We start from the raw sequence: 26,816 nt of genomic DNA, 5'->3' as shown, positions 1-26,816 counted from the left end.
GCAGCTCCAAACTGAAAGCAAATTGGTAGATTTAAACACCAACCTGTGTATCTTAAAATAAATTGGTGGCATCTCCTGACAGCCGTGATGCCAGTAATCCAGAGGAGACCTTGGGGCCATGTGATGAAGTTGCATGCTTTAAAGAGTAAACCGTGACTTTAAGTTAGTGCATACATTGGTAATTGTATGCCCGTATTTTTTTTCTTGGGGGGAAAAAAAAAGTATGGGGGAGTTCTTAAACTTTAGTGTGGGATGGACGAGGTGGTCAGTGATTGCTTTTAAATACTGAGGTTTTCCAGAATGCCTGGGAAGGACATGGTGCTGCTTTTGTGGTGCACGTTCGCTGAGGTCTGTGCTGCGGCAGATCTCTGGCAAGAGCTTGCTGTGCTGCACAGGCCAGTTTTCCACAAGCCTCAGCAAAGCTGGTCACCGTGGATTATTCTTTCCACATGTCGATTTTGTGCATGAAGCTACTTGAGGGAATTGAAGCCAAAATTCAGAAGTTGGAAGGTTGTTTTCCTTGCCTTTTGTGTGTCTGTGTGTGCTATTTACTTGGAGGGAGAGGGAAGAGAGTGTTAACCATTTACAAGTATACATCTTCCATTTCTTCCTGGAATGATGGTGGAATATATTCCTAGGCTGGTTTAGTTTAACAGCTAAGTCACTCTCAGTAGTAGATAACTGTTGTAAGTACACACATTATTAGCAAGAAACACATCAGGCCTTGGATTTTGTTGCTGAAGAATTAGATCTCCACAAGGAACAGGAAAAAAATGTGTCCATATTCAGCTGAGGAAATTTTTACTGATGCAGCTAGGCAAGCATAGTATATTCATTGCTATGGTCTTTATTTTAAACCATTTTTTCAAAGACTGCCAAAAATGTCATTTTACTTACTTAAGGCATAAAAAACTATAAAATTGGAATTGTGGAAGGCAATTTCCGTTTTTAACATTGGAGCTGCAGATACACTTATTTTAGAAGTAGACTAGAGAGCTAGTGAAATCATACTGGGAACTGAGGAAGTGACAGGTGGGGTTTTTCCAGCTGCTGCTTTTAAAAACTTGAACTTTTAAATCCAATGTCTACTGAATGCTAAGGGGAGCTTAGTGCATGAAATTTTTCAAATTATTTTTAACAATTTGCAATATTTGAAACCATTAGCAGTTTTCCCAGAGATATTGAGAAAATTGGTACACAACATTCTCTCCATGTATAAGAAAAAAGTGCTAATTCCTCTTTACCATGCAAATATCTGTGCATAAAATTAAATACATATATATATAGTAACAAGAAAAATGTTTTAGAAAACCTTATATTTCTTCAAGGAAGGGAGCTAAGTACTATAACAAAATTTATAAACAACTTCTTTTTATTGGATGCAGCTTTTTATATGTCCAAATCTATCTTATTATTACCAGGTAGGGTATAAGTAAAAAAAGTACATTGAAGAAATTATAAAAAGCTACCTTTAAAAAAAAAAGAGGGGGTGACACACTAAGAAGTTATTATTGTGGCTTAATTGGGTGAGTGGTTCATATCTTTTGGAACAGTTTGAACTGCCATGATGTCTTTGTGGAACTAAGTATGTTTAACTGGAAGGCCTCATATTCTAGAAAATGGACAAAATCTACTGGAAATGTAGGAGCAAGAGGAAAGGGATCTGGAGGGACCAATACACTTGTGGTTTGAGGAGATTTTCTTCTTTCTGCTAGTTTTTTTTGTCATCTCACCCTTTTCTCACTTGTTAGCTTCTTGTGTGTTGCAGCACAAATGGAAACTGAATGGTGTCCAACCATCGGGCCTGACCTCAACTGAAAGCGTGAATTCTTCAGCCCTGGGCCTCTAAAAATGCTGCTGGGGGAATCATCTGTCTCTGCACTGGTGCTGCTGTGAAGCTTTATGCCAACGCCAGGGTCAGAAGTCTTGCAGAAAGGGAGCTGAAGACAGCTGAAGGGTGTGGAAACCTTGCTTAAGCAGAGCCACTGAGTTTAGAAATGTCTGCAGTAATACAAACTTAGCCTGCTGCCTGCAGGATCTGTATATGAGTAAAAGCCATTCTTTTATTTAAACTTTTTTTCCTGATGATCTAATGTGCAGATAGCAATGAGTGTGAATTTCCTTCTGCTTTTTTGTTCATTTTTGTGGCTCTGACAGTACTTTTGTACTCTGATTTGTCAGGTTTTGTCTGCAAGGGAAACTTCTGTGCAATGTTCAAGATTTTCAGTAAGACAGAGAGAGAACAAAACCACAAATATAAGTGGTGCAAGACTTAGGAAGAGCATTGACTTAACTATTTAACTTACTGTAATAGGTGAGTGTCGGTTATGTGCAAATGAGTACTTTCCCCTTTTTTTAAGTAAAACTGTGACAGCATTCCTCATGCATAGCTTTCAAGGCTTACTTCTGTTGCTGTTTTTTGTTTGTTTGTTTTTCCCCCTGTAAATAGCTGTGACAAGTACAGGTCTTTTTATGTAGAGGGAAAAATGACACTGCCAATGTTTGCATTTTAAAAACTCTGCTCCCTATTTTATTTTTTTCCTGTTAAACCTGGCTATATTTCACGACCCAATGTGTGATGGTTCTGACCATCCTTCCCTCTCTCACCCCTTCAATGACAGAAATCTGTCATTTGCTGCTGCAGGTCAAAACAGTAGCCAAGGACCGTGGTGCTCCCTGACTTCTGGGGCCGTCAGAAGGGGCAGTGGGAGCAGTGGCAGAGCTCTTTCCACAGTCTGCTGAAAGAGCCCTTGTTCCTGTAGTCCAGTTGCTGTGATGTGTGCTGTCCTCCTGCTAAAAATCAGTACAGGTTGCTCTTAACTTGTCCAGGTAAAACAGAACATTCAGTCAGAGGGTTCAAGGAGTGGAAGATGCAGAAGCTTGTCCCTGCACGAGTGAGCTCTGAACACGTGATACCTTTTTAATACATAACCCATCTTATTCCTTGAACACTATCTAGCCTGTGTTCTAGGTAGCCTCTCAGGGCATCACATGCAGTTCCAATGCATCCATTCCCTGTGAGCCTGCCTTCTTATTTGTGGCATCTCAGATTTCACAGTTGTGGGAAAAGAACAAAAATTCTTTTCCCTTGGAGTGCTGGTTGGGAATGTGGTTGCGAAGATGGGAAGAATATACATGTCATGATAGTTGGTAAAAGCACTCTTACAGGGTTTTAGAGCCCCCTTTTTTGATTCTCTGATTCCACATTGCACTTTTATGCTTATGGTGCTCATAAGCAGAAATGCTCATAAGCATCTGGTGTAAAGAGATGAAAACTTGTATTGGTGTTAATCAACTAATAGGTATAAATAAATACCTTCCCTTCTTTGTTCATATGGTTTTGTAATTGCATGCAGGGAAGGAGTTGGGGGAGATTCTTCAGCATTTTTATCTAATTCCTAGGCAAAATTAGTAACAATGTCATGATTGCACCTGAATAGGTCTGCCTAGTATCCTGAATTTCTCTGTGTCCCCTGGACACCACCACAGCCAAGGCTAGTGTATGTGCACATAAGTTTACAGAAGACTACTCTAGTAAAAGCTTGCATGATATTTTTAGATCCACAATAAACCTGCATTGACTGCTGTATGCTTATCTGAAGTTTATTAATATGCATGGCATATGGTCTCGTGGGTGGGCTGAAATTGGAAGAAATGTTTTGGAGAGGTTTCATGTGCACTTTAGCCAGCCTTAGGATGGGATTTCAAACTGAGTAAGAGATTAAATATGATTGAAAGGCTAGGCACTAACCTGAGACTGAGTTAGGTTATTTCCTTTGTCCTAGACCTCTTCAGGCAAGTAATTTTAAAATCTCCCTCTCCCAGACTTAGCTGTCTTCAATAAGAAGGGAATAATAGTAATTCAGTCCCTTAAAGAGACATTGCCAGAATAAGTGCATTAAGAGTGTACTCTTTGTGCATTCTTTAGTGCTGTTATACTGTGATTGTGAGGCCAGGCAGCCATGTAAAATAGAAATTGCTGTAATTTGGTTTCTGTACTATAGCGCAGGGAGTGAAGCCATGGACAATAAGAGCAGTACACCTGCCTAGTGTTGTCATTTTCTTTAAAAAAAGGGAAGCCTAAAACCCCAACCACCACAGATCATGCAAGTGGAAGAGCCTTTGCCCTTAGGCTGCAGTGCCAGGCAGAGCTTGAGGAGAGTGCAAAGGCATTACAGAGCACTGCCCCTATGGATTATCAGACATCTCTACTATGACACTGACATTTATATTTTAATGTTAGAGCTTTAATGTATACAAGTGAAATTTCATGTGCTTTAGAAGACTTTGTGACTTTTATATAAATTGCCTTAAAAATTACCTCTGGATGAGGGGAGTTCTGCAGCATACTTTAAAAAGTAGTGTTCTATAGTAGTTTCTGAATTTGGTACAACTGTTCAAAATGAAGATGCTTTACTTGACATCTTGCAAATGCAGTCTGTAGACAAAACTGAGATAAAGGCAATACAGAAGAATAACCTCATCTTGGCTGTCTTTTTGCTTTTTAGTGCAAAACAGGCTGCTTTGTCTCTCTTTTTGTACTTGCTAGAAATACAGAATGTTGCAAGTGGCACATGTTGTGAAGTTGAATGAATTGGTGTTGATATATTGCTTTAACTGTTGCCAAGTATTATGTAAATGGTAAGTATTCTAATAACATGAAGTTTGTTTATGGACAAGTTCCTTCAGCTACTTTCTGCAGGAGAAATTTGTCTGTGGTATAGTAACTGGTAGAATGTTTTTTTGCCTTGGTGGATTCATAGATCTTTTCTAAATGGGGAAGAACTGTGTAACAAATGTCCGCCTGCTGATGAGAGATTGGATGTTCATTCTGATTGTTTGGAGATGTGTTGAAAATGCAGATGCTGTGGGACATAAGCTGGACCACTTGAAGAAACCTACCTGAAATAAGAGATGCTATCTCCCTGGTGTGAAAAAATCCTTTAGAATCCATTATCATAAAATCAGAATGGTTTGCTTTGGAAGGGACTTTAAAAGTCGTCTCATTCTACCCTGCTAGCAAAGGCTGGAACACTTTGCTCTAGTCCAGGTTGCTCAGAGCCCCATTCAAACTGGCCTAGAACTAGATGACTAGATGCATTATGGATTGTAAAGGAGCATCAGTCTCAGAGTTTCTTTGGTGTGAGACAATCAGGTTAATGGAATCCATATACCCGAAGATATGATTCGTTCATTAGCCTTCATTCCAAAGTGAAAACTATATCATGTAAGGGAATTTATTTTTTCCTTCATGCCTAGTGATTTCTTTTGTAGATGGTCAAGTGTTTAGTGCAGATGATCTTATCAGCTTTTCTAGTAAGTTTCTGATCTTCCAATTATTTATATCCCGAGTTTCTTTTCACAATTTGCAAGGACTTATTGTACCTGTTAATAGCAATTACATAGCCTGTATCTTTAGCCAGTACAGCTGTTCAAATGTAATGTGGGACATTGAATCAAAATGTTATGACTTCAATTAAAATATATTTATATTTGAGGACTCGCAGAGTAAACTGTGCAAGGGTAGGACACTTCTGATCTGCTTAAAAACTCATAGAATTCCATCTACAGGTGGATTAATGTGTAAACTTTAGTTTTTCTCATAGTATTGCACTTAATCATAACAACCTCATCTTTATTTTACTAACAGCTGAGTCTTTTGCTCAGTTTAAAATAGCTATGTAAGGGTTCTTAATAGAGAACACTTTTCCTCATGATGTTATCAAATGGCTTGTTTTCTTTCAAGTTATAAAGTACAGAATGAGGGGCTTGTTTGGTTTCAGGTAGGTTTGTTGAGCTGAATCTTTAGGAAATTTCTGACTTTGAGTCCCTGTGCCCCATAGTGGAAGTGCTTTATAATGCTAGTAAGGATACAAATAAGCCACTACAGAAATGGTAGCGCATTGTACTTGATCCAGTATTGGTTCCAGCCATCTGCTCTTTCCTTCCTCTACTGAAATCCCTGTGGCTAAAAGGAGGAGATTGGGCAGGTGTCTGTCAGGTAACTGGCAGAGAGCTCTGAATCTGGAGACCTGGAGAGTGCTTTGATTTTTTAATTAAAGGTTAAGAAATCAGAGTGCTCTTTTAGCCCCTGGAGTCTTAAAACCTTACTGTTTTCCACTGTGTGATGATTCTGCTTGCCCACATCTTTCAGTGTTCCTACTCCCAGTACTAGTGTGCATTTGCTTAGCTGCATTGTTGTAATGCCTGACAGCCTCAGTCATGGCCAAGAGCTTACTGTACCTTATAACAGACCAGCACAGTAAAGAGACCCTTTTATAGTCAACAGTGATGGCAGGAATTCTTAAAAGACATAATTTTAGAAATTTGAACTGCAGCCCTGACAGTGCTGTAAAAGACTGACTGCGCTCAGTCAGTACAGTCATCTGTTTGCTGCAAGTGTGTGCATGTGGGCAAGCCAAGGTCAGCACTGCTTCAGCTTAGATAACTGCTGATAAACAAAGATATTTCTATGTCAAGTGAGATAGAAGCAGGCACGTGACAAAAGAGCAACTATGTTATTGTGTGACTTTTTTTCCTTCACTTTTTGTCTTACTCCCTGTTCTTTGGTTATCACTACCCTGATTGTATCATGTCTGAAATTAGACTTCTTAAGCCCTTTGTGGAAAACTCTCCATCTAGGCAGTTAGTGGCTATTGTTAAAGACAATACAACTTTTATGGCCCCAAAATACTCCATTAATATCAAGGTTTTGGTTTCAAGTATTATTCTTATTTTATGAAACAATTTTGAAGTTGCTTGCTTAGGGTGCATGTCCGTAGCAGAGATGGAAGCTGATCCCAGATCCCGGGGTTCTGCCTGTATGTGTAGTCTCAGCTGTTGTCCAGCCAGACTTGGGTGAGTGATGATGACTGCTTGACCATCTTAAGAATGTCTCTGCCAAGGGCTAAGGCTGAGGTATTGAGTACTTTTGTATTTCTCATGAAGAAACCTCTGGGAATGGAAAGTATCATTGTCTCTATGATCTTTCACCATTCTCTTCCCTTAGTTGTAGCCCATTACTCCTTGCAAAGCCTCAAAAGAATCTGTAAAACACTCAGACTTTGTTGTTCTGTACGCTGGATGTCTGTGCAAGCCTGGTTTTGGGCTGGTTGAGATGGGAACAACTGAACCTGTAGCAATCTTTCCTGTTGCAGCTCAGTGCATTCAGTTGTGTTTTCTTCTCAGGGCTAAAGTGCAGAGAGATTTGGTCTGTCTCTGGGGTGTCCATGCAATTCTGCAGCTGGTGTGTTTGTGGCAGGAGGGGCATTTGGAGTGAAGGATGTGTTGTGGTCCTCTCAGGTATGAGAATGCGAGGGCAGGGAAAAGCTTTTGGCCTGCTCTTTGCCATTCTGACTTTGGAGCCTGCTGTGATTCCTGCATGTTAGTCTCTGTTGCTAGCAACTGCCTTCCCAGACAGCTCCAAACAAAAAAGCTTAAAATAACTGTCTAAGGGCTTACAATTAGAACTGTTAACCCATTTCCAGTGGGAAAGAATTGTGTTCCTGTAACTTTACAGAGCCTGAAAGCAGCATTTTGTACTCTGTAATTACTGTGCTCATTTTGCTAAGACCGCCCAAACCTCTTCAGATCAGGGTTTATCATCATAACAGGTTACAAAAACAATTATTCCTAACTTCAGTAGAGTTTATAAACGTTAACCAATATAAGAAATGTGCCATGTATGTATTTTATTAAAGGATAAGCCTGGTCTGTGTTGCAAAGCCATTTGTAAAGATGGGCTTTCCTGTGTCTGTGTTTATGAGAGTCCAGATTGTGGAGCTGCCTCTCGTAGTGCGAGACAGAAGACTAGTCTGCTGCAAATCATGAATAATTTGTTTTCATGTGATGAGGTTTGCATGAAATTTCAATTATTTTGGAAACAGCACTCAAAGTTTTGGTTGCAAATAAGTGAAGATCTTACATATGCTTTCAATAGCTGGTAGAAGCAACATTGTCAGTTCCTTTAAAAAAAATCTGGTTGTGGCTTTCTATTCCCTTTTGTTGTTTGTTTAATTATCTGCTAAGTTTTGAAATTTTAGTCTGTCTTTTTAGTAGTTTTTCTACCTCATCAATGCTATTTTTTTTCTGATGAAGCTGTTTGTGTAAGCCAGGTTTTGTCTGGCTTGTTATAAGGGTTAGACTAATCAGCACTTGATGGGCATTTTCTTTTTTGTCTCTTCCTCATCCGTTAGAACAAAATTATGTGGAAAAGCCTGGGTGTGTTTTGAAAAGGAAACCTCCAATACTTGTAACCAAGTTTACAGCTTGTATTGAGGAAGACAGCCCCAAAAGATAGGTTATTTATAGGTTCAACAACAGTATATGACTTTCCCCTCATAGAAATGTTACCTCAAAACTTCCCTTTGAGGCGTATCTGAGGTGCTTCAGGCCCTGTAATTCAAAATGCCAAAATCCTTCTCTGTAACATCCTCCATCTGTGTGTTAAGATTGAGTGTGGAAAAATTGTGGTGATGTGGATAAATAAAATCACATCGATGGATGTAAAAAGTAGGTCCAGATGGAATCAGAGTGCATGCTTTGGTGAATTTGAAGACCATTGGAACAAAAATGTACCTAATTAAATAATGTTTAAAGGGTTGTATTTTCACTGTTTGACATTTATTACCTCCTATATCATAAACGAAAATCTTTTCTTGAAGTAGGATTTGTATTTGTAGATTGATTAATTTGTGAAGTGTAGTTCATGTATTTCCATTTGGGTATGTATATTTTCCCCAGACAATATGGTAGTTCTACATTTTGTGTTATTTTGCTTGCTGTGAATAATTGACCTCTGCTGCTGCTGAATGTCAGCAGTGGTTTAGATTGGAGCAGTAGTTTGTGGTGTCTGGTGGTCCAGTACAAGTGACCTGATTTTGCTGGCACTTGGTCCTTCACAGCATGACCACTTTCTCACATGTTTCACCTCAAGGAGCTGATGGGTTTAATTTTTGAGTCTCTGGTTAGTATAGTGGTTTAATAAAGCTTTATTAACTCCCATCCTCTGAAAATGGGAAAGTGAAAGTGGCAGCACAGTAATTTTAAGCGTGTCCTCAGGGCAGAGGCCCCTGTAGTCAGTCATAGCCTCAGTCTTGCTCTGCAATAGAAATGGGCCAATCACATGAAAATTTGGGCAGGTCATATGCATACTACTTATTTAGGTATGTGTTTGCTAGCCCCAGGCAGGCACCTTCAGGAATCAGTGGAAGTTGCCAAACTTCCTGGATGCTGTGTTTTCCCTTTTGTTGACTGTCTGTGAAGCAGCTTTCCTTTCATCTCTTTGTCTTTATTACAGGCCTGCTGTAGGATTCCTTTTTTTGCTCTGCAGTGTTACACAACAAGCAAGCCTTCCCCATTTCATAGGCTTTATGATTCTAAGGACTTTGATCTGATAAGTTCCCTGGATTAGTTTCATACTTGGAGGTGTTAGGGGGGATGATTGATACCTAATTACATTTTTTTATAGTGGGCTTCTTTTAAACTGCAGGACTGCTCAGTTGGTTCCACACTCCTGGAAAACACACCTTTTGCTATAGAGACAGAGACATTCAGGATGGCTGGAAAATGCCATACCACTGGTGATAAAGTGACAGAAACATAAAGCATCTTTGTATTTATGTATTTTGCTTTCTTGCACAATATTGTGTTTTGTAGTTACTTTGAGTTTTCCCCTGCTTTCTTCAGAACATAGATTGCCTAACTGTATAGAATTTACAAATGTGGTTTATTTTCTGTGCTGTGCTGTTATCCTTCCTGTTCAAGGTGTCTGAAGGTGGTGAGGTTGAGAACAACCTGCAGGAATTTGATGTAGGTAACTGCCTGGAAGAAAATGTGACAAAGTGAGTGTGTGGGAGAGGCTTTGGAAGGAGGGATTGAAGCTGTTCTCATATACAGCAGAGTAAGCATAGGTTATGTGCAATAAGCTTTGCAAATCTTTTACAAACACAAAAACTGACCCATGCTTTCAGCCTTTTCTCTGTTCTCACTCAAGACTTTTGCAAATGGTGCTAGTGGTTTCACAGAGGAAGATTTCTGCTAGCTGGAACAACTTTGTGATGACCTGTAACTCTTCAGTCATTTTCAAAAATGCAAACCACAAAAGCCAGAAACAAAACCTACCCCATTGAGCCTCCTCTGACCTTCTATTGCACTGAAGGAATTTAAACTTTTTTGCCCTTTCTGCACCTGTGTGAATAGCATACACACTTTCCATCTTTCACAGGTAGATTTAATTAAACCCGTGTTTTTTTTCAGGTTTGAAGGGGCACTGGTAGCTATTATATTATATTGCTTAATTTTTGACCTTGCTTGTTGTGTGATCTTAGAAGTGAGTTGTTTCCTCTGTTTCTCTTCCTTATTATTAAAATATGTATTATAATTCTTTACATGTTTCATAAATGTGGGATTTTACCATAATAATGAGCAAATTGAAGAAGGAAGGTTTGATTGCTCTGTCTCAGAAGGACACAGGATAACTTGCTGCATTTGTCTTAAATGTAAGATTGTTCTTGGAATCTGTCCATCATCCTGGTTGAAAGTGATTGAGCTGCTTACTGGAGAGAACCATAATTTCACTTTCTGGCAGCAGGAGGACTTAGTGAGAAATGATTGTCATCACCCTAATCTGACAGATTTCCTGTAAGGAACAGTGACAGCATTGTTGCAATTAAGGCTGAGAATGTACATTAGATAGAACAGAGGAACACTTTATTTTACATGAATGAAACCCTAAAAGAGAGGAATTTAAAAGCTAAGATGGTGGACTAAAAGGTGGTCTACAACTGCAACTACAACTTGCTAGTATTCTCAGCATCCTTAATTTTGCTGAAGTTTGAGGAGAAATCTGAGCTTTTCCTGAGTCATTTCTGCAGCATTCTATCAGAGAGAAATGCTTGCAAATGATCTCAAAGGAGATTGAGGAATGTGTACAATTTAAACTTGCTTATCCTGCCACATATAGATGATGTAGCAAATGGACTAAACAAAGCACAGGACAGCATAGTCCTCAAAAAGTGAGCTGAAGAGTAAAGTTCAAGATTACTACAGTGTGTGAGGTCATGAACTTGATATGTGAAACTGTACAAATATACATATGCTCAGTTAAGAGAATATTTATAGAAACGGAATAATGGTGGATAGTTACCAGTTATACAGGCAACAAGTTTTGAAGAGAGGTAGAGATATTTTACAGTAAATGGTTACCATTGAGTGTTTTTTATTTGTTCCCTAAATCTTTAACTTCAGTTAAGGGTTTATATCAGGCTCTCTAGGCTAATAATAAACCGTGACAAGACAGCTGCATTGGGTAGGGAAGTCTCAATAATTCTGCTGTGAATTGGGTAAAATCTGCTGATGGGTGGTCTGGCTAGTAACAGCCTGGTGAGTGGCTCTGAGTGCCTGTGCCCCGCACCCTTCTAATATCTCCTTAGAAGGGACTTCATCATTTCAGGACAGAAAAGACTCCATAGTCCTGTTGTATACTTCAGGAAGTTCTTCAGCATTTTTTGCATAAATTTAGCTCATATGCTGTTTTATATGTGTTTATGATTTTGTTTAATGCATTAGTGCAGATATGCTAGAGAGGTTTTTAGCTAAAAATGCTAACTCTACCTTTTCTCAGTAAGGTGCCATGAATTACTTTCCTTAGGTATTTTTCCTTCCAGAAAATACTGCATATGTGCCCATTGGATATGTATATCTAATTTCTCATTCTTTTTAGGTGTGAAAGGGAAAGCCTTGCAATATCAAAAATCCCTTAGAAATATTAAAATATTTACAGTATTAAAGGAGGTGATGTACAATTTGTTTTCATCTGGAGAAAGTTCAGGAGAAGTTCTTGAATGTCAGAAGCTCCTGGAAGTGAAAAAAACTGATGATGTTGCATGCCAAATCTTAGAGTTATTAAAACAAAATATACTGATAAAATATACCGTTCTGCTTTTTCTCTGTGCAGTGTAAAAGCAATGCTAAGTATCATAACACTTCTGCATATTTGGAGGCAAGACACAGTATCTTCTGGGAATTACAGTATTGGAACAGGCTCTGTGCTTTATTCAAAGGTAAGGAATGGTCCAGGGTGTATTGCTCCAAAGCACTTAAGCCTGGAAGCGTGTTGCCATTTTCCTGTGCTACTGCAGGCTGACTCTTGTGCTGAAATTCAAGTAAAACAAAACAAAGCAGAAAAACCCCAAAGCTGGTAATTGGCTGGGATGATGATTGTGTGAGCTCATTCCCCCAACCTCAGGGAGGGAAGCCTGTTTAGTCAGCCAACAGTGCTCATGCAGTGAAGCTGCCAAGCATGAGCTTTCCTGAAGCATAGTCATGCTGCAACTTGAACATTTATCACTGCAGCTTAAACTATGAACTGTTATTATTAGGATGACATAGAAAATACTTTTCTGTAGATTTTCTATGTAGAAAGAACTTTTAAAATGCAAATTTTGTGATACTTTCTTTTACCATCAAATACCAGATGCACCAAATCCTCCTTTATCTTGGTGATCTCTTAGGATGTAGTTATTTTTGCATGTAACTGGAAGAACTGGGATGTTCAGTAAACATGTTTTGTTCAAAGTACCTTAAATCTCATTTCTCCCTGGTCATGTCCTTTTCACTGTCCTGGGTTTTGTGCTGAATAACAACTTCAACTGTACATATTCCTTTTCCTCATTTAGGTTATCTCTGAGCTTACTCCTTTTTATACTTTGCATCTTAATAGTTTTGTTAGATCTCTTTCCCAGATTGCTGCAGTTCTAAACTGGTCTGAGTTAGACCTTGTGATGCTGGTGTCTTCTTACCTAGTAATAGAAAAAGCAGAACCAAAGTCCACACAAGTGTAGGCTTGGAAAGTTGTGCTAATGCAATGCTTTTTACTAATGTGAGAATCCTCTTTCTAAAGGTCTTCTGGGTACTTTTCTGTGTGGTAGTTGCAAATCCCAGCCACGACTATTAAGAACAGCATCAGCTGGGCACTTTCTTTCTTTCTTTGGTTGAAAACAAGGGCCCTTCAAGTTGAAAGCTGAACGCCATCTTTTTGACAATTATTGTTGTATTTTTGTTCACAGTGTAAAAAGTCTACAGCAGAATTTCAGAAGACTGTCAGGTTAAAACTTTATCTACTAGTAATGTCTTCTAACTTCCAATATACAGAAAACCTTGCATTCTTTTTAGATCTTCAGAATGATGTGATTGAACATTGCAAAAGCATCAGTAGAAGGAAAATGTTGGCTAGTTTGGAGAGAAAAATAGCTTGTGATGATTTCACAAAGTAAGACTGTCTGAAGTCACTCTTAGTGGTATTACCTCAGGTGTTGAAGTTCAGCTGTTATCTCTGATACATTTGCAGTAGGGCAGAAAGCAAGGAGAGAGGATAGATAGCATTAAGGCTTCTGAGAGGCACATAGCAGCTTATCCACCTCTGCATTTTTTCTACCAGGGATTCAGTTTCCTGCTGTAAGATGTTTGTTTCCTCGCCTAGTGAAATTTTGAAGTAGGAAAAACTTACTTTATGAAATCTTAGTTTGTGTACTAATTGCAGTTTAGAGAGAATTTTCCATCTCACGTGACCATAATTTCTCCTAGAGTTATTTTCATCCTGTTGTGATAGTCTTGAGAAATGAGCTGAGACGTTGTGCTTAGAGGAGGGAGAAATGCCCTGGCTCCGTGCTGCAGGGTGGCAGAGATCCATGGTCTGTAGCCAAAGGCTAAGGGGAGGCAGTGTGGGGGAGCAGCTATGTAACAGCCTGAGGAAGTGAGTCACTGCACTCTGAAACACAGTCCCATGGTTCCAGTGCACTGAAGCCAAGCTTGGCCTCTGAGGTGGAAGTTGCATAAGTTAATTAAAACTCTTTGTCCTTTCCTCCTCGTCATGTTCCCAACCCCACCTCAGTGTTAAAACCTGCGCTGTACCCAGATCCATGTGAGGAAGCTCAGGTTACAGGACTTCAGTGTGCTATATAATTTTGGTTTATTATTTTTCAATTTAGAAAGCGGAATAAATAGATTGCAGGTTTCATTGGAGGGGATGTGTTTGTTAGTCTTACCTGCTCCACTCAAGAGAAACCTGATTATGTAACAGAAGGGATGTTATAAGAATAAATTTTTTACTATTTGCTGTAATTTTCCTGGAATGTATTGGCAATGGGATTTAAAGTTGAACAGAATGCACACTGAAAAAAGATAGGAATAGAGACTTACACTAGAATGTTAGTAGTGGTAATCTGATGATATAATTGAATTTAAAACTAAACATCTAAAAAGGTTTTAGGTGTCCAAATAGAAATACTACTGTATGTGTTCACACATTAGACCTTAATCCTGCAAGCTAGCCTCTTCGAGTTTGTGGATAGCTTTTCTTCATGGAAGAAGAGGATAGGAGGGTAGAATTGTTGTAGAGTGCCTGTTCTGGAAGGGCTTTCTTCTATTACATTTGTAGCTTTACACTAACAGATATTTGCTGATGTCTGTGAGCAGCTGTTACAAGAGCAGCTGCCTGAACTACCTTTCAGTGAGTGTCACCTGAGCAGGAGCAGTGTCTTTCAGCTGTTGAAGAAAACTTCTGAGAGAGCCACAGGCTGATCAGGCCCTAGCCCTAGGGCTTGGGTGCTGGGTAGGCAGTTCTTGACTGGAAAGCATCTGTAATCATTGGTGGTGCGTGTGTGTGACTGATGGGCTGTTGCCTGACCCTCTTCCTTCAGAATACTGAATTGAGCATCTTGCTGCATGTTTGGTTGCAGTCTTCATGTACATACATGTCTTTTAAAGGTCTTTGGGAAATGTGGTCTTTTGGCAAGCCATGAGGGTTTTTTGTTGTGTAGTTTTGAGTTGGGATTAAAACCAGATTATTCTGGCTACAGAAAGATGTGGAAGTAATTGGCCAGATCAGAGGTAGTAAAGAGTAAGAGTAAAACTTTCAGGGTGAGTTTAAGTGATTAGTCAGAATTCTGTGTGCAATAGGGAGTTGCATCATGTAAGTACAGTGTGATACTTATTTTGTAAAACTGAGTTGTTTTGTTTTGCATTCTTCTAGCAGGTCAGATCTGTTGTTTCTTCCGTTTATTATCCTGGTCTTCATTTCCATGGGAAATGGGACAGACATATACATTGTTGCTTATCACATGAGCCTTCATAGGCCAGTTATGTCTGTTGATGATTCATTGCAATTGCTTCTCTATTTCAGGACCTGTAACTAAGTGGACCCTTCTGACCTCTGAACCACAAAGTATAAGAGTGAAAAGAAGTGGGAAAAGCACACAAAGAAAAAGGAAGTGAATGCACTTTCATCTGGACTTCTTTCCTGCCCTTTATTACTGAAGCTGAATGGAAAAGAAAGACTGCTGTGCCTTTCCTCCCCCAACCTCAGGGATGGGTGGATTATAAATACTGTGTGTGTGGCTGGAAGAACAGACTGAACCATGAATCTTCAGGCTCAGCAAAAGTCTTCAAGCAAACGGGCTGGGAAACGAGTTGCCTATTTTAATGAGCAGGACATAGCAGCGCCGTCAAAAGAACCACAGCAGCAGCTTAAGGACGGACAGTACTATGGTCATGGAGGGAATATACCAGTCTCTCAAACTATGGAGATTTCTCATCCAGGAGGATTAACAAGTGCACCCAACAACGTTGCTTTGATGAACTCTGTTTACAATCAAGATAGGGGAGAATCGGTGATGATGCCCCAATCAGTAACAGCTGTCAAATGGCAGAATTCACTAATGGGAAACCGGTTGCCAGAGAGGGGTGACAGCCACTGGCAGTCTCCACCTTCCATGTGGAACCACAGTATGGTTTTTGGGGGCAACCCAAAAGGACCCCACTCCAATGCTGGTGCCCCAGGCTTCTATGGCCACCCAGAAGCCCTTAAAAGAAATCAAGAGAAAGGAGTGTTCGTGTCACAGCTGGATTTATATGGAGATGCTGTCCAGCAGATGATGTCCCAAAAGGCTCAGCTGGAACAGCAAGCCCTGGTTAGACAGCAAGCTCAAATGAATTCTTTTCATCAAATGCAGAAACAGCAGCAGCAGAATCAAACTCTGCCGTTGCAGCCTTTCCAACTTGCATTTGGTCACCAAGGCCAAAAGCAAGGTCTTCCTGAGCTGTTACATGTCTTTCAAGAAGCCCCAACTTCTTCCAGTCCAGCATTTACTGCACAACAAAAACAGCAAGCTCTTCCCCAGCTACAGCTTTTTGAAAATTTCTATCCTCAGCAGCAGCAGCAGCAGCAACAGGCTGCCACACAAGCCTTCGGTCTGCAGCAAACAACTTCTATAGCACAGCCTCATGTGGCAGCTGCAGCACCTCAGCATCACATGATGCCACACCAATTTCAGCAAGCAGAGAGGAACCAGGAGCTATTCAAGGCATTAACAGAGCAGAACCAACAGACTGTGCTACCTCAGACGCAGATTCCCTTTCCAAGAAGGTCACGGCGACTCTCCAAAGAAGGTGGCCTGCTGACATCTGCAGGAGAAGTGTTGACTTCTAAGCAGGCAGAAGAACAACCTAGCAATTTATTTCTGCATCACTGGCAAACACATCAGCAAGAAGTCCCGTTACAGCAAACACCTGAGTCACTGGCCCACAGTAGAGGTAGCTATTTGCACCCCAAAAGATTGGATCTGGGGCAGAAGGATGTCCTGGTGAACAGTGAGCAGTGCCAGATGGAAACAGACAGGCAAGCTGCAGCCCAGAATGGTAGAGATGAGGAGAAGCAGGCAGCAGCACCTGAAGAAAACAGTCAGAGAACTAATGATTTTCAGAGTGTCAGAGGCGGCGTAATCCAGAGTACCCGACGGAGGCGACGTGTTTCTCAAGAAGCCAATTTGCTGACTTTGGCCCAAAAAGCTGTTGAGCTGGCCTCTCTTCAGAATGTAAAGGTAAGGTATAGACCCTAGCCATATAGCATGTTTTACACTACAAAATAGGGCTGAAAGGAAAGGAAGTTATGTACATATGCACATTAGGATGGCGTCTTGAAGTGTGCAATGAGGGCAGCTCTGGTGTGGAGGCATGTGAGTTCAGCTACTGTAAGTCATAGCTGTGGGAGAACAGAGACGTAGTGTAGTGAAACCACCAAGGGGCAGTTTTATTTCACTGACACCAAATGTTATTTTAGCCCATGACATGAAAATATGGATGTTTTCACTTAGGTCTCAAGGTGATGAGGAATTTTGAGAGGCAGGTATAAGCAGCTTACTTGTTGTCTTTTTACCAATTTAACATTCTCTTTCTTTTCTGTTAAAAGACTTAGGATTGCCTGCCAGTTTTTCAGTTTCAGCAGTTGAAGTGTTCCTAAAACTTGCTATCTAAAAATAACATAATGCAATTTACATGTTCAGTATTTCTCAAATATTAAAACTCTGAGAAAGCTTCACTTCACTTACATGAAGGACCAATACCAGGCATGACAGAGGCCTGTCTCATGCAGCATCCTGTTTCTAAGAATGACCTGAGGGCTATAATATGACTTGTCTGCCCTTAGACCTCCTGTAGGACTTCATGGGGAAGAAATTTAGTGCTGACTGATTTGGTAGTTCACTACTTCTAATCTTTTGATACCCCATCAGTCTAAACTGAACAGTATATATTCCATATGGCAAGATGACAGAGTTCAAAATAACTTGCCTATTGGGAGACAAGTGATGGGATTTTTGGAGTTGAGTGGGGGTTTTTGGAGGGATTGTTTTTGAATGTTTTTCTTACAGGTGTAGTTTGTCTAATCTTTTATTGAGTGCTTCTTAGGAGGCACACTTTTCCTTGGAAGTTCTCTTGCCAAAGGCTGATGAAATATATGTTACGTGAGCTACTTTTACCTACACTTTTGATATCTGAGTTGCTATCCAGTTAGACAACAAAGGGAAGGGCATTTTATTGCCTGTTTTGTTCTCATAATCCTTTTTATCCTAGTCTGTCTGTCACTGCTTTTTCCCATCTCTTCCTTAGAGGGATGCGCTGTTTGAGTGAAAGAACTAAACTAGTAAACTATGTGCTGAATATCCATAGCCTACTCCATCTCATGGACTGCACAAAGCAAACAGTGACTTGACTTGGTTGATGCTGTCTTCAATCCTTTTTGCTCTAACTCCAGTTGAACCAGCAGATTTGATAAAGAACTGGTAGTGTGTAGTAGCATGGTGTATTTGCTCATACTTTACCAGCAATTCTGTGGTTATATTGCAGAAGGCCTGTAATTCACATTGCACTTGGATCACTAACAGAGTGTCAAGAAGAAGCAAATAGAGCATTTAGGAAAAGGCCCTGAGAGATGAAGCAAGAAACTGGCTGTTTGAAGGCACGTCTGCTTGCCGTCTGATTCATAATGTAAAAGACCAGAGAAGTGTTTTGACAGATGCTCTTTTGTTCTTTGCAGTTATGCAAGCATAATGGCACTAGCAGAAGAACTCTTTATGTTTAGATCTCTTCAGGTTTTCAGGATGAGGTTTTGAAAGATGATAAAATTCTTACCAGAGGTCTGATGGATTTTACATCTTTAAGGTGCTGGATATTGTGTGAGGAAGAAAAAGAAAATATCTTTGCTGAATGAGAGTGGGCTGCTTCTCTTATGAGTGTCTTTCTGTTAAAAACAACCTAGAAGCCATCTCTGCATAAGTTATCTGAAGAGTGTGTAGAAGGCCATAGAGTTAAATTATTGATTGAAGAAGATAACATTCATAATTTGAACCAGTTTTTTGAACATCCCAGTCTAGGTATGTGTACCTTAAGCAAAAATAATATTCTGGGCAGCACTATCTGTCTACGTGCAGTGTCACGACTGACGCTTTGCACCAGGCCCGTGGCTGCCTTTTTTTCAGGTGATGCAAGCTTGTTACTGCCTACAGGCTGCAGTAAATTCTCGACTCCTAGTTTGTTTCACTGTGACTTGTTGTCTTCTATAAGTACAGAAAACTTTTCTCAAACCTTAATGATTGTCTTAAAGGGTGTCTGAATTTAAATATTCCTTTATGGAAGGAAGACAGGTTTTGCTTACCTAGCTGCTTTCCCCTGGCACAGGGCAGGGCACCAGCTGCTGTGAACAAAAGGAAGAAAAAAGTTTTGTTTGCAGAATTGTAGTTCTGGTCTCGCCTCTTTCATGGACAGGCTTTGGTTTGACTGCAGACAGAAGCTGCCTCTCCTTGATGCAGATGATGCAGAATGATAGCAGAAAGCACTGTGTGGGCCGGTGTTTTTAAAAGGCTGGTGTGGTTTCTAATCAGATCACAAATGTGGTCTTGGAACAGTTGTTCCAGCTGTTGCAGTTGGGTTTTTCTGTGAATTCTAAGTTTTTTAGAAACAGCTTGAGGGATAGACAGGATCGATGCCGGGATGTCTGATGGGTTTCTGTGGATTTCCTGGAGAACTCTAGATGACTAGTTCATACCTCAGTATTCATGCAAGAGTCTAAATGAAAGTGCCACATGTTGCACTTGCTGAAGTTATCCAGCAGCCCTCCTGCCCCAAATTCTGCAACAGGGACGCTGAGGTAGCCGAAAATCCCCTAGCAGGTCCCATCCTTTCTGCTTACCTCTGAGAATAATCAAACAGCTGAGAAACTATTTAGGGATCTGAAGCAAAAGGCTTAATTCCAAAATTAGTCATGCCTCCTGTAAATGTTAGGCATGTGTGAACTTTTGTGATCAGAAAAGCAGTGGTGTGGACCAGAACATTTTTAAGGATGTCTCAACTATGTATATTAAGTCCCTACTGGTGCTTTTTCTCTATCTGTGTTAGTATTCAGGTCTCCTGTTCTTCTTTTGTCTTGGAGGGGTCATCTCTCCCATCTCTGAGGAGGAGTCCATTGCTGATTGCCCCCCAGTTTTGAAAATAAAAGGAGCATGGTAAACCAATCATAAAGCCAGAGGAAAGTGACACTTTTGGGTGACTTTGGCACTTTTGAGCTGCCATAATTTCCTTCTTGTAGTCAGCAAATTAGTGCAGGTCTCTTGACCTACAGGTCTGTGTAGCGCCCAGGAAGTACCTGAGATTTTTAGATTGGTCAGAATTAGTGCTTGTTCACACATTCACATTGTCATTACATGTTTCTGTACCCAGAAGGGGATGGAGGGAAGCTACAAAAATTTACAGGAACCCCTTTCTATCTAGAGTCATTGGACTCCAGTGATGTCTGTCACTATGATGAACATGATGAATGCCCTCCAAACCCAAAATTGGTAGTTTTATGGGAAAGTGCAGGAGCCTGTCACCGGCCTGAAGTGTCAGACCTCATTAATTTCTCCTGAGGCTTATTCTGGGATGATGAATGCCACTTGTGACTTTACAAGTGTGTGTTCCATCACTGTGTGGTAGAGGTGTATATCTGCACTGTCTGTGAAGAAGCAGTCAGACTTGTAAACTGCAGAGTCTGTTGTGGAATAAAACTTTCTGTGCAACTTAGCCCAACTCTAATAAAAGGTCTTGAAAGGAGCCAGTCCTGGATCTTCTTGATATAGTAGATTTTATATTCTCCATCTTGTTATCTGGCTTATTTTGAAGGCTTAATGTTTTCCAGAGTCAGAAAAAAAAATGAAGCAAAAAACCAGCTCTGGGTTTAGGTTTTTTTGTGTGTGAGAGATTTAATTAAGATATTATCACGGTTCAGTCTTCCCTGGAGCAGAAAACCAATATTTGAAATTAATAACCTGCAGCTTTTCATCATTACTAAAACTGAAGAGCTGTTGTCGAAAGTTATAAAGCAAGACGCAAATTCATACAGAAAATAAAATGTTAGAACATAGGTAGTGAAACAATTCTTAAGAATGACCTATATAAGTGTTCTAGCAGTTGAGACTACAGGTAATTTTCAAATAATTCTATGAAATTTTAGTAACACTGTGAAGTATTCTTTTTCCTCCAGTAATGCTTCCAAATCCATTTCAGCTTGCAAATTGCTTTGAGAAACTTGATATACACTGAAAGTGAGAGGACATCTCATTTATTACATAAGTAATACAGAATTTTTAGGAATCTATTTTTCTTCTCAGGAGCTGGATAATTCGGAGGAGAAGAAGAGTGTGCTAGTGACAGCTCCAGGACCTACTGCAGCTTCAAAGAGTGTTGTGGAATTCGCCAGTTCTTCACCAGCTCCCAAAAAAGCCCGGGAGGATAACAGCCTTGTGCCTCTTATCATTCCTGTGTCTGTGCCAGTGAGAAAAATTGACTTGCAGAGCCTTGAAAAGGAAAAGTCTGAGGATGGAAAGCTCCAGAGAGGCCAAACAAACGATCGAGCTCCTTGTGAACGGAAGCCTTCTGTGATAGTCACTCGGAGGCGATCTAATCGTAATACTAACATGGAGACCTCCAGTCAGGTATGGATGGACTAAGAAAGCAAAGATGAGGCACATCTGTTGGATTTAATCACACAGTTTTTAGCCATGAACTTTTCTATTAAAGTAGTTTGATCTCAAGGCTTGAACTTTGAAAGTACATAGTCTGGGGATTTTATCATAGTGTTGCCGTATGTTTGGGCATTGCTGGCTTTTCATGACCTACAGCTAATGCTAGTAAAGCCAGGCAGCGCCTCACTTAATTCACTAAACAGTGAATAAAGCCATATGGGCAGCAAGACTAGAATAGTAGTCTGTCTGTGTCAAGAGCTCTTTCTTCATACATACATAAATACCAATAAATTCTAAGTAGTGCACATATCTCTCCATGTGAATAAAATCCAAAGTGAAGATTTATTCTCATGCAGTTGAAACCTTTTATTGAGTTCTGAAGGTCAGTACTTGATTGTTCCCCTACAGCATGGTAGTGATGAGTGGGTGGGTTGATATTTTTATTTCCCTTCTCCTCTACCCAGAAGTACAACAGAATGTTCAGATACCAGAGAAATGGCAGACATCTGGGGAGGTTTCTCTGCATTTAAATGCTTGATCATCTAATAAATTACTGTTATATTTTCTTCTGTTATCTTACAACTATTTGGTGCCACTGTGTATCTGTATCAGGGTTCTGGTGTATCTGTACCAGGATTCTGTTGTGCTTTTTTGTTCTTTCTTAAAGCTGCTGTGAAGGCTGGACCAGATGTACATGAAGTTCTTGTAAAATATAACTTCATAATCACATGAGCTAGAGCTGCTAGCTAAGAGTTCCTGTGTCCAGTCCATTCCATTCCCTGCGTTCTTCCTCTCACTTTCCCCTTCTGCTAATTGTTGAGCCATCCTCCAGCTGTCCTATCCAGATTTTAAGCTGCCATGAAAAAGTGTTGTCATCTCACTGAAGTTTTTCAAACAACCTGAGATTTTAAATTAAATTAATAACACTTTTTTTTTTCTAATAGCATGAAGATGCTGTTCCAAAGGATGAAGCAGAGGGCTTTGCCCGAAAACCAAAGCAGCGGCCGAGACCCGAGCCACTCTTCATACCACCAAAAGCTGGCACCTTTATTGCACCACCTGTTTATTCCAACATTACTCCATATCAGAGCCACTTACGGTCACCTGTCCGTCTGGCAGACCATCCTTCAGACAGGAGCTTTGAGCTACCTCCTTACACTCCTCCCCCAATCCTTAGTCCAGTGAGAGAAGGATCTGGGCTGTATTTTAATGCTATCCTCTCTTCAAGTGGTCACTCAGTTGCACCTCCAATGACGCCCAAAAGTGGTCACAGAACTCTGCTTAGATCAAGTAAGTTTCATTTTAACCTTCCTTTCTTGTGTAATTTATGATTGGGAACTGCGGAGCACTAGGAGGAACATGATGCCCTTAGGAGGTGTGTTTGTGTGAAACTGGAGCTTCTTCCTGATTGTTTGGGGAGCCTGAATACAGGAAATGCAGTGTTGCTCCATCTGGGCATGGATGTTAAGACGGGTTCACAAGCAACCTGCAACACCCCCTGCTGACGTTCTTGGGAATGAAAAGCCAGTTCCTCTCCCAGATCAGTATCTTGAGCTGAGGGGAGGAAGGCCGTGGTCGTCTGAAACTCCTTTAGTTAGCCTGGGAGTACCTTTTTTCAGAGGTGGACAGCTCTGATTAGGTTTGCAAGCTGGGTGAAAAGTAAATCTCAGATGGGAAGCTGAGCAGTTCTTCCTTCTTGTTGCAGATAGTTCAGAAGTTACCCCTCCGATTCTTACAGTAGTGGGGGAAGCCACCCCGGTCAGCATTGAACCGTAAGTAGGCAGTAGATTCAAAGTCTCTTAGTAAAAGTGTTCCTTGCTTCCTCCTAAACCTTCAAGCTGCTCCCCATGTGACCCATGTATCTCTTAGAAGCATTAAAACTATTCTTGTTGGTGGTTCAAAATATAAGTTGTCTTGATTAAAAAATTACACCATATGATAAATAGTGTTTGTTTGGGTAAATGTGCTTATGGTGACATTAACTGCTTTCTATTGATGCTCACCTGTCTCTGGGCTGAATTACTGTTAGTTACCTGAAGGGGAATCTGTCCTGTGTTGTTGTATACGAGCACTTCTTTGTATGCTGTGTGCTTGTTTTAGGGTGGGAAGATGGTGCTCCTTTAGAGGAAGGACAAACTGTCCTTGGAAAACTGGGGTTGCCTCTCCCATGGACTGGTCTGGTCACAGGTGTGTTGTAGCTGCAACACAGCTGTGAACACTCCTCTCTCCCCTGGGCGAGCTCAGCCTGAAAACACTACAGCCAGTGGCATATGGGGCATGTGCCCTGAGCTAATCAGCCTTGTTGGTCTTTAGCTCCCTGTGTGCTGGGAAACCTGTGGACACAGCAGCAGTAGGGAATACAGTCTGGAGATGTTGAAGCTGGAATTGTGAGTTTAGGCTTGGTGTCAGTCCTGCTAAACCTGAGCAGAGCTGCAAATATCTGTGCACCGCCTTTGCCAGTGCTCTGGGAGTGTTACCAGTTCAAGCTCAGTACTGCAGAACTACAGCAAGGTAGTGTAGTTCCAGTTCATTACTATACCTAATTAATTAACTCCTGCAAAATCTAATCATGGAGATGCATGGCATAAAAACACCCACATGGCTCTGCATCTGACTGCAGTCAGGAATCTCTGCTCTAACTCTGCATAACATTTGAGATACTTGACTCAAACTTTCCCCAGGTAAATATAACACTTCTTCTGCTTTTATCCAGAATGGTTCGTATTTTAAAAATGGACTGGTGCATTTGCTGACAATTATTTTTTCTTGCCCTTTTTCCATTCTGCCTTCTTATTTGAAGGTCAGTTTTCTGTACTTGTCGCAGCAGCCTGTCCTGAGCAAATGTTGCAGTTGTGAATGGATGTAGATTTTTCTTGTAACCTTTACAAACCTCCTCTAGACCAAGCCCATTCATTGAAATAAGCACATTTATTGTTGTAAAAATTTATTTTGGAAGTTGCCAAATTCATCTTTTTCCTGTTGGCTCATTTCACATTAATCCAGGAGAACTTCTTGAACAGATACTTTTTGTGTCCCTCTCAGGTCTCGATCTTGACCTCTCTGTGGTACAGTTGTCTTTCTTGTGTCTGTTGGCTTAAATTGCTGAAGTTAATGACATAAAGTTGGTTGTGATTTTAGTTGTGTGTGAAATTTTTCATATTTTCAAATTAATCTTGCTGGTAATTTCAAACCATGGTATCTTAGTAGTGCAAGTTCATTTCCTTTTGCCAAAGGGGAGTTATGTGTGGATTTGTCTTACTGTCATCTTAAGTCTTACTCAACAGATGCTTATGGAGGTAAATTGCTTTTAACTTTTAATGACAACAAATTATTAACCTGGTGTCATTCTGTGTTTGGCAGCACTGTTGTGGTCAGTTATGTAGACATGTCTTCCTTAAAGAAAATGTGGCAGGAAGCACTTCTTTTTAGAAGAAAAAATGTTTAATTGGCTTTGTAGTCTTGTCAGAAGTTGAATCTAACTTGTGATTACCCAATGTAGTAGTCGTAATTGCTTGTGTTTTGCCAAGCCTCCTGTTAATGCTTCTCAAAAGGTTATTTAATTGCAGTGATTTGAAATAGGAAATGTGATAATGAAGCTTAATTCTTTGTGAAATGGTACAATAGGCAGCTGTTGTCACAGATCCTTGTGTCCTACTGGTTTTGTAGTTCAGTTGCACCAAAGTCTTGGGGTCACTGCTGAAGTAGGCAGCCTTAAATATACCTGTGGTGCATCAATGTGAACTGCCTTCCCAATTCACAGCCTCAGTTCTGGATGTTGCCACACTCCTGGCATCCCAGGAGCAGCACTGGTGCTTACAGGCAAGAGCTCTTGATGTATTGAAGTCTAGACTTCATCAGTAAAGGAATAGGAGAATAATACAACTTGAATGGATCTCTGGAGATCATTTGGTCCAAGCTCCTGCTCAGAGCAGACCAAATTTAGGTTACCCAGGTCAACTTTTGCAGTAGAATTCTGGTTTTATTTGGATTTTGGAGATATGAGATGTAATTTTTAGTTTTTTCTAGCCCAGAGATGTCATATTCCAAGTTCAGTTTCAAAATGAAAAGCAACTTTCAAGAAGGCCCACATTTTTTCCCTCCAGATCTTCCAGTTGTCTCTTTCTTTCTCAGAAGTGAAGTCAGAGGAGTCTGTGTCCTGAGACACAAACTCTGCCAAATTTCCCAGTACAGTTTTTACTGCAAAAAACACCTTTTTATCTGTTTCCAGATGGCAGCAAAGTGTCAGTTTTGAACAGTCATCCCTTCTAGGGCAGATTATAATCCATAACCCTTTCCTCCTCTGTGAAACTGCATGCCATAACAGTAAGCAAGACTAATCACAGTGAGTAGAAGACTTCACATGAACATTAATCTGCAGTCCATCTTAGTGTGCTCTGAAAGGAGGGCTGGTTTACCAGGATGATTGCTTGGCTTTCCTTTTTTAGCAAGGTCTTCTCAGTCTTTCATGAAATCTCTTGCTTTTCATTTTCAGTCTGGATTGTGCTTTTACTGTCCAAGATGAATAGGCCAAGTGAAGGAAAAATAGAAAATTATATAGTATTATAAACAGATTTTTGTACCTGTAAAATACTAAAAATCAAACTTTAATGTTTTCTTGGGGTTCTTTGTTCTGCTTTGTTCTCTGTTCTTGCACGTTCCACTTTAGTGTGCATTTAAAATGAAATTACTCTTGAGAACCAGATCCTGAAACAGTTATAGTGAGGGGCATCAGAGATTCAACATTTTCAACTGCTTTAGTTCATCCCTGCCCATGGCTGTGATTTGAAATGTGTAATGTCCCTGTTGCTTTACATTCAACAGGTATTGGAAGTAGTGGTTCTGGGGAAAAAGACAGATAGTACATGGCAGCCTGCCTAAAACTTCCCTGCTTACATCTATCATGCTTGATGTCATCTTGCCATCACCTACTGAGAGGAAGTTAGCATCAGTCTGTGCATCTAGCAGATTCTGAAGGAAGGAATCCAAGAAGGAATCCCACCCCACTTGTGTGGAGCTACTGCTGAATGGGTGATGAAGTTGGAACAAGTGTATAGGGTAGTTAACTTCTGCATCACTTTGTTTACCCATGAACTGTTCCCCTTAAGGACATCTGGATCTACTATAGATGGAAAAAAAACCAGTTTGCAAAATATCTTTTTATGTGTGTTAGAAGTCAGTAATTCTTTTGAACAAGGGCTTTTCCAACACATGACATCTTATGATGCAAGTGTTTCATGACAATACCAAAATGAGGAATTGGATGGAAAAGGGAATTAAGGTATTTGCTTCTTCTCCTTCCATACCCATTTCCTCCCGTTTGATAGCACAGTCTCTTAGGACTTCAGACCACCACATTGAAACACTTGCTAGTATTTTTCTGGATTTTTGTACAGATTATGTGTTGTTTCAATGCTCCCTCACTCCTTTTCCAGACTGCTTTTCATAATAGACGTGTGTGTGTAATTTCAGAGGACAAGAAAAGTC

At 40.3% G+C, this 26,816-nt stretch overlaps 1 protein-coding gene across 4 annotated transcripts in view; it reads left to right on the top strand.

Moving 5' to 3' along the window:
* MIDEAS (mitotic deacetylase associated SANT domain protein) overlaps positions 1-26,816 on the top strand; it is a 53,578-nt gene that overhangs the window by 13,546 nt on the left and 13,216 nt on the right. For 2 of the 4 annotated variants that reach the window (XR_014616233.1, XM_084207706.1), the window contains exons 2-6: positions 11,957-12,062; positions 15,182-16,877; positions 20,979-21,302; positions 22,277-22,622; positions 23,038-23,104. Coding sequence is in view for 3 of the 4 variants with exons in the window: in XM_084207706.1 (XP_084063832.1) it covers positions 15,417-16,877; positions 20,979-21,302; positions 22,277-22,622; positions 23,038-23,104 (2,198 nt within the window). In the remaining variant the exon portion in view is untranslated. The remainder of the gene's footprint in view (positions 1-11,956; positions 12,063-15,181; positions 16,878-20,978; positions 21,303-22,276; positions 22,623-23,037; positions 23,105-26,816) is intronic. The other 2 variants (XM_084207707.1, XM_084207708.1) reach the window with 1 other exon arrangement.

This window comes from Fringilla coelebs (genome assembly GCF_963513975.1).
Source record: "Fringilla coelebs genome assembly, chromosome: 6".
Classification (NCBI taxonomy): domain Eukaryota; kingdom Metazoa; phylum Chordata; class Aves; order Passeriformes; family Fringillidae; genus Fringilla; species Fringilla coelebs.
Note: the sequence above shows the minus strand (reverse complement) of the source record. Positions and strands in the feature narration are given on the sequence as shown.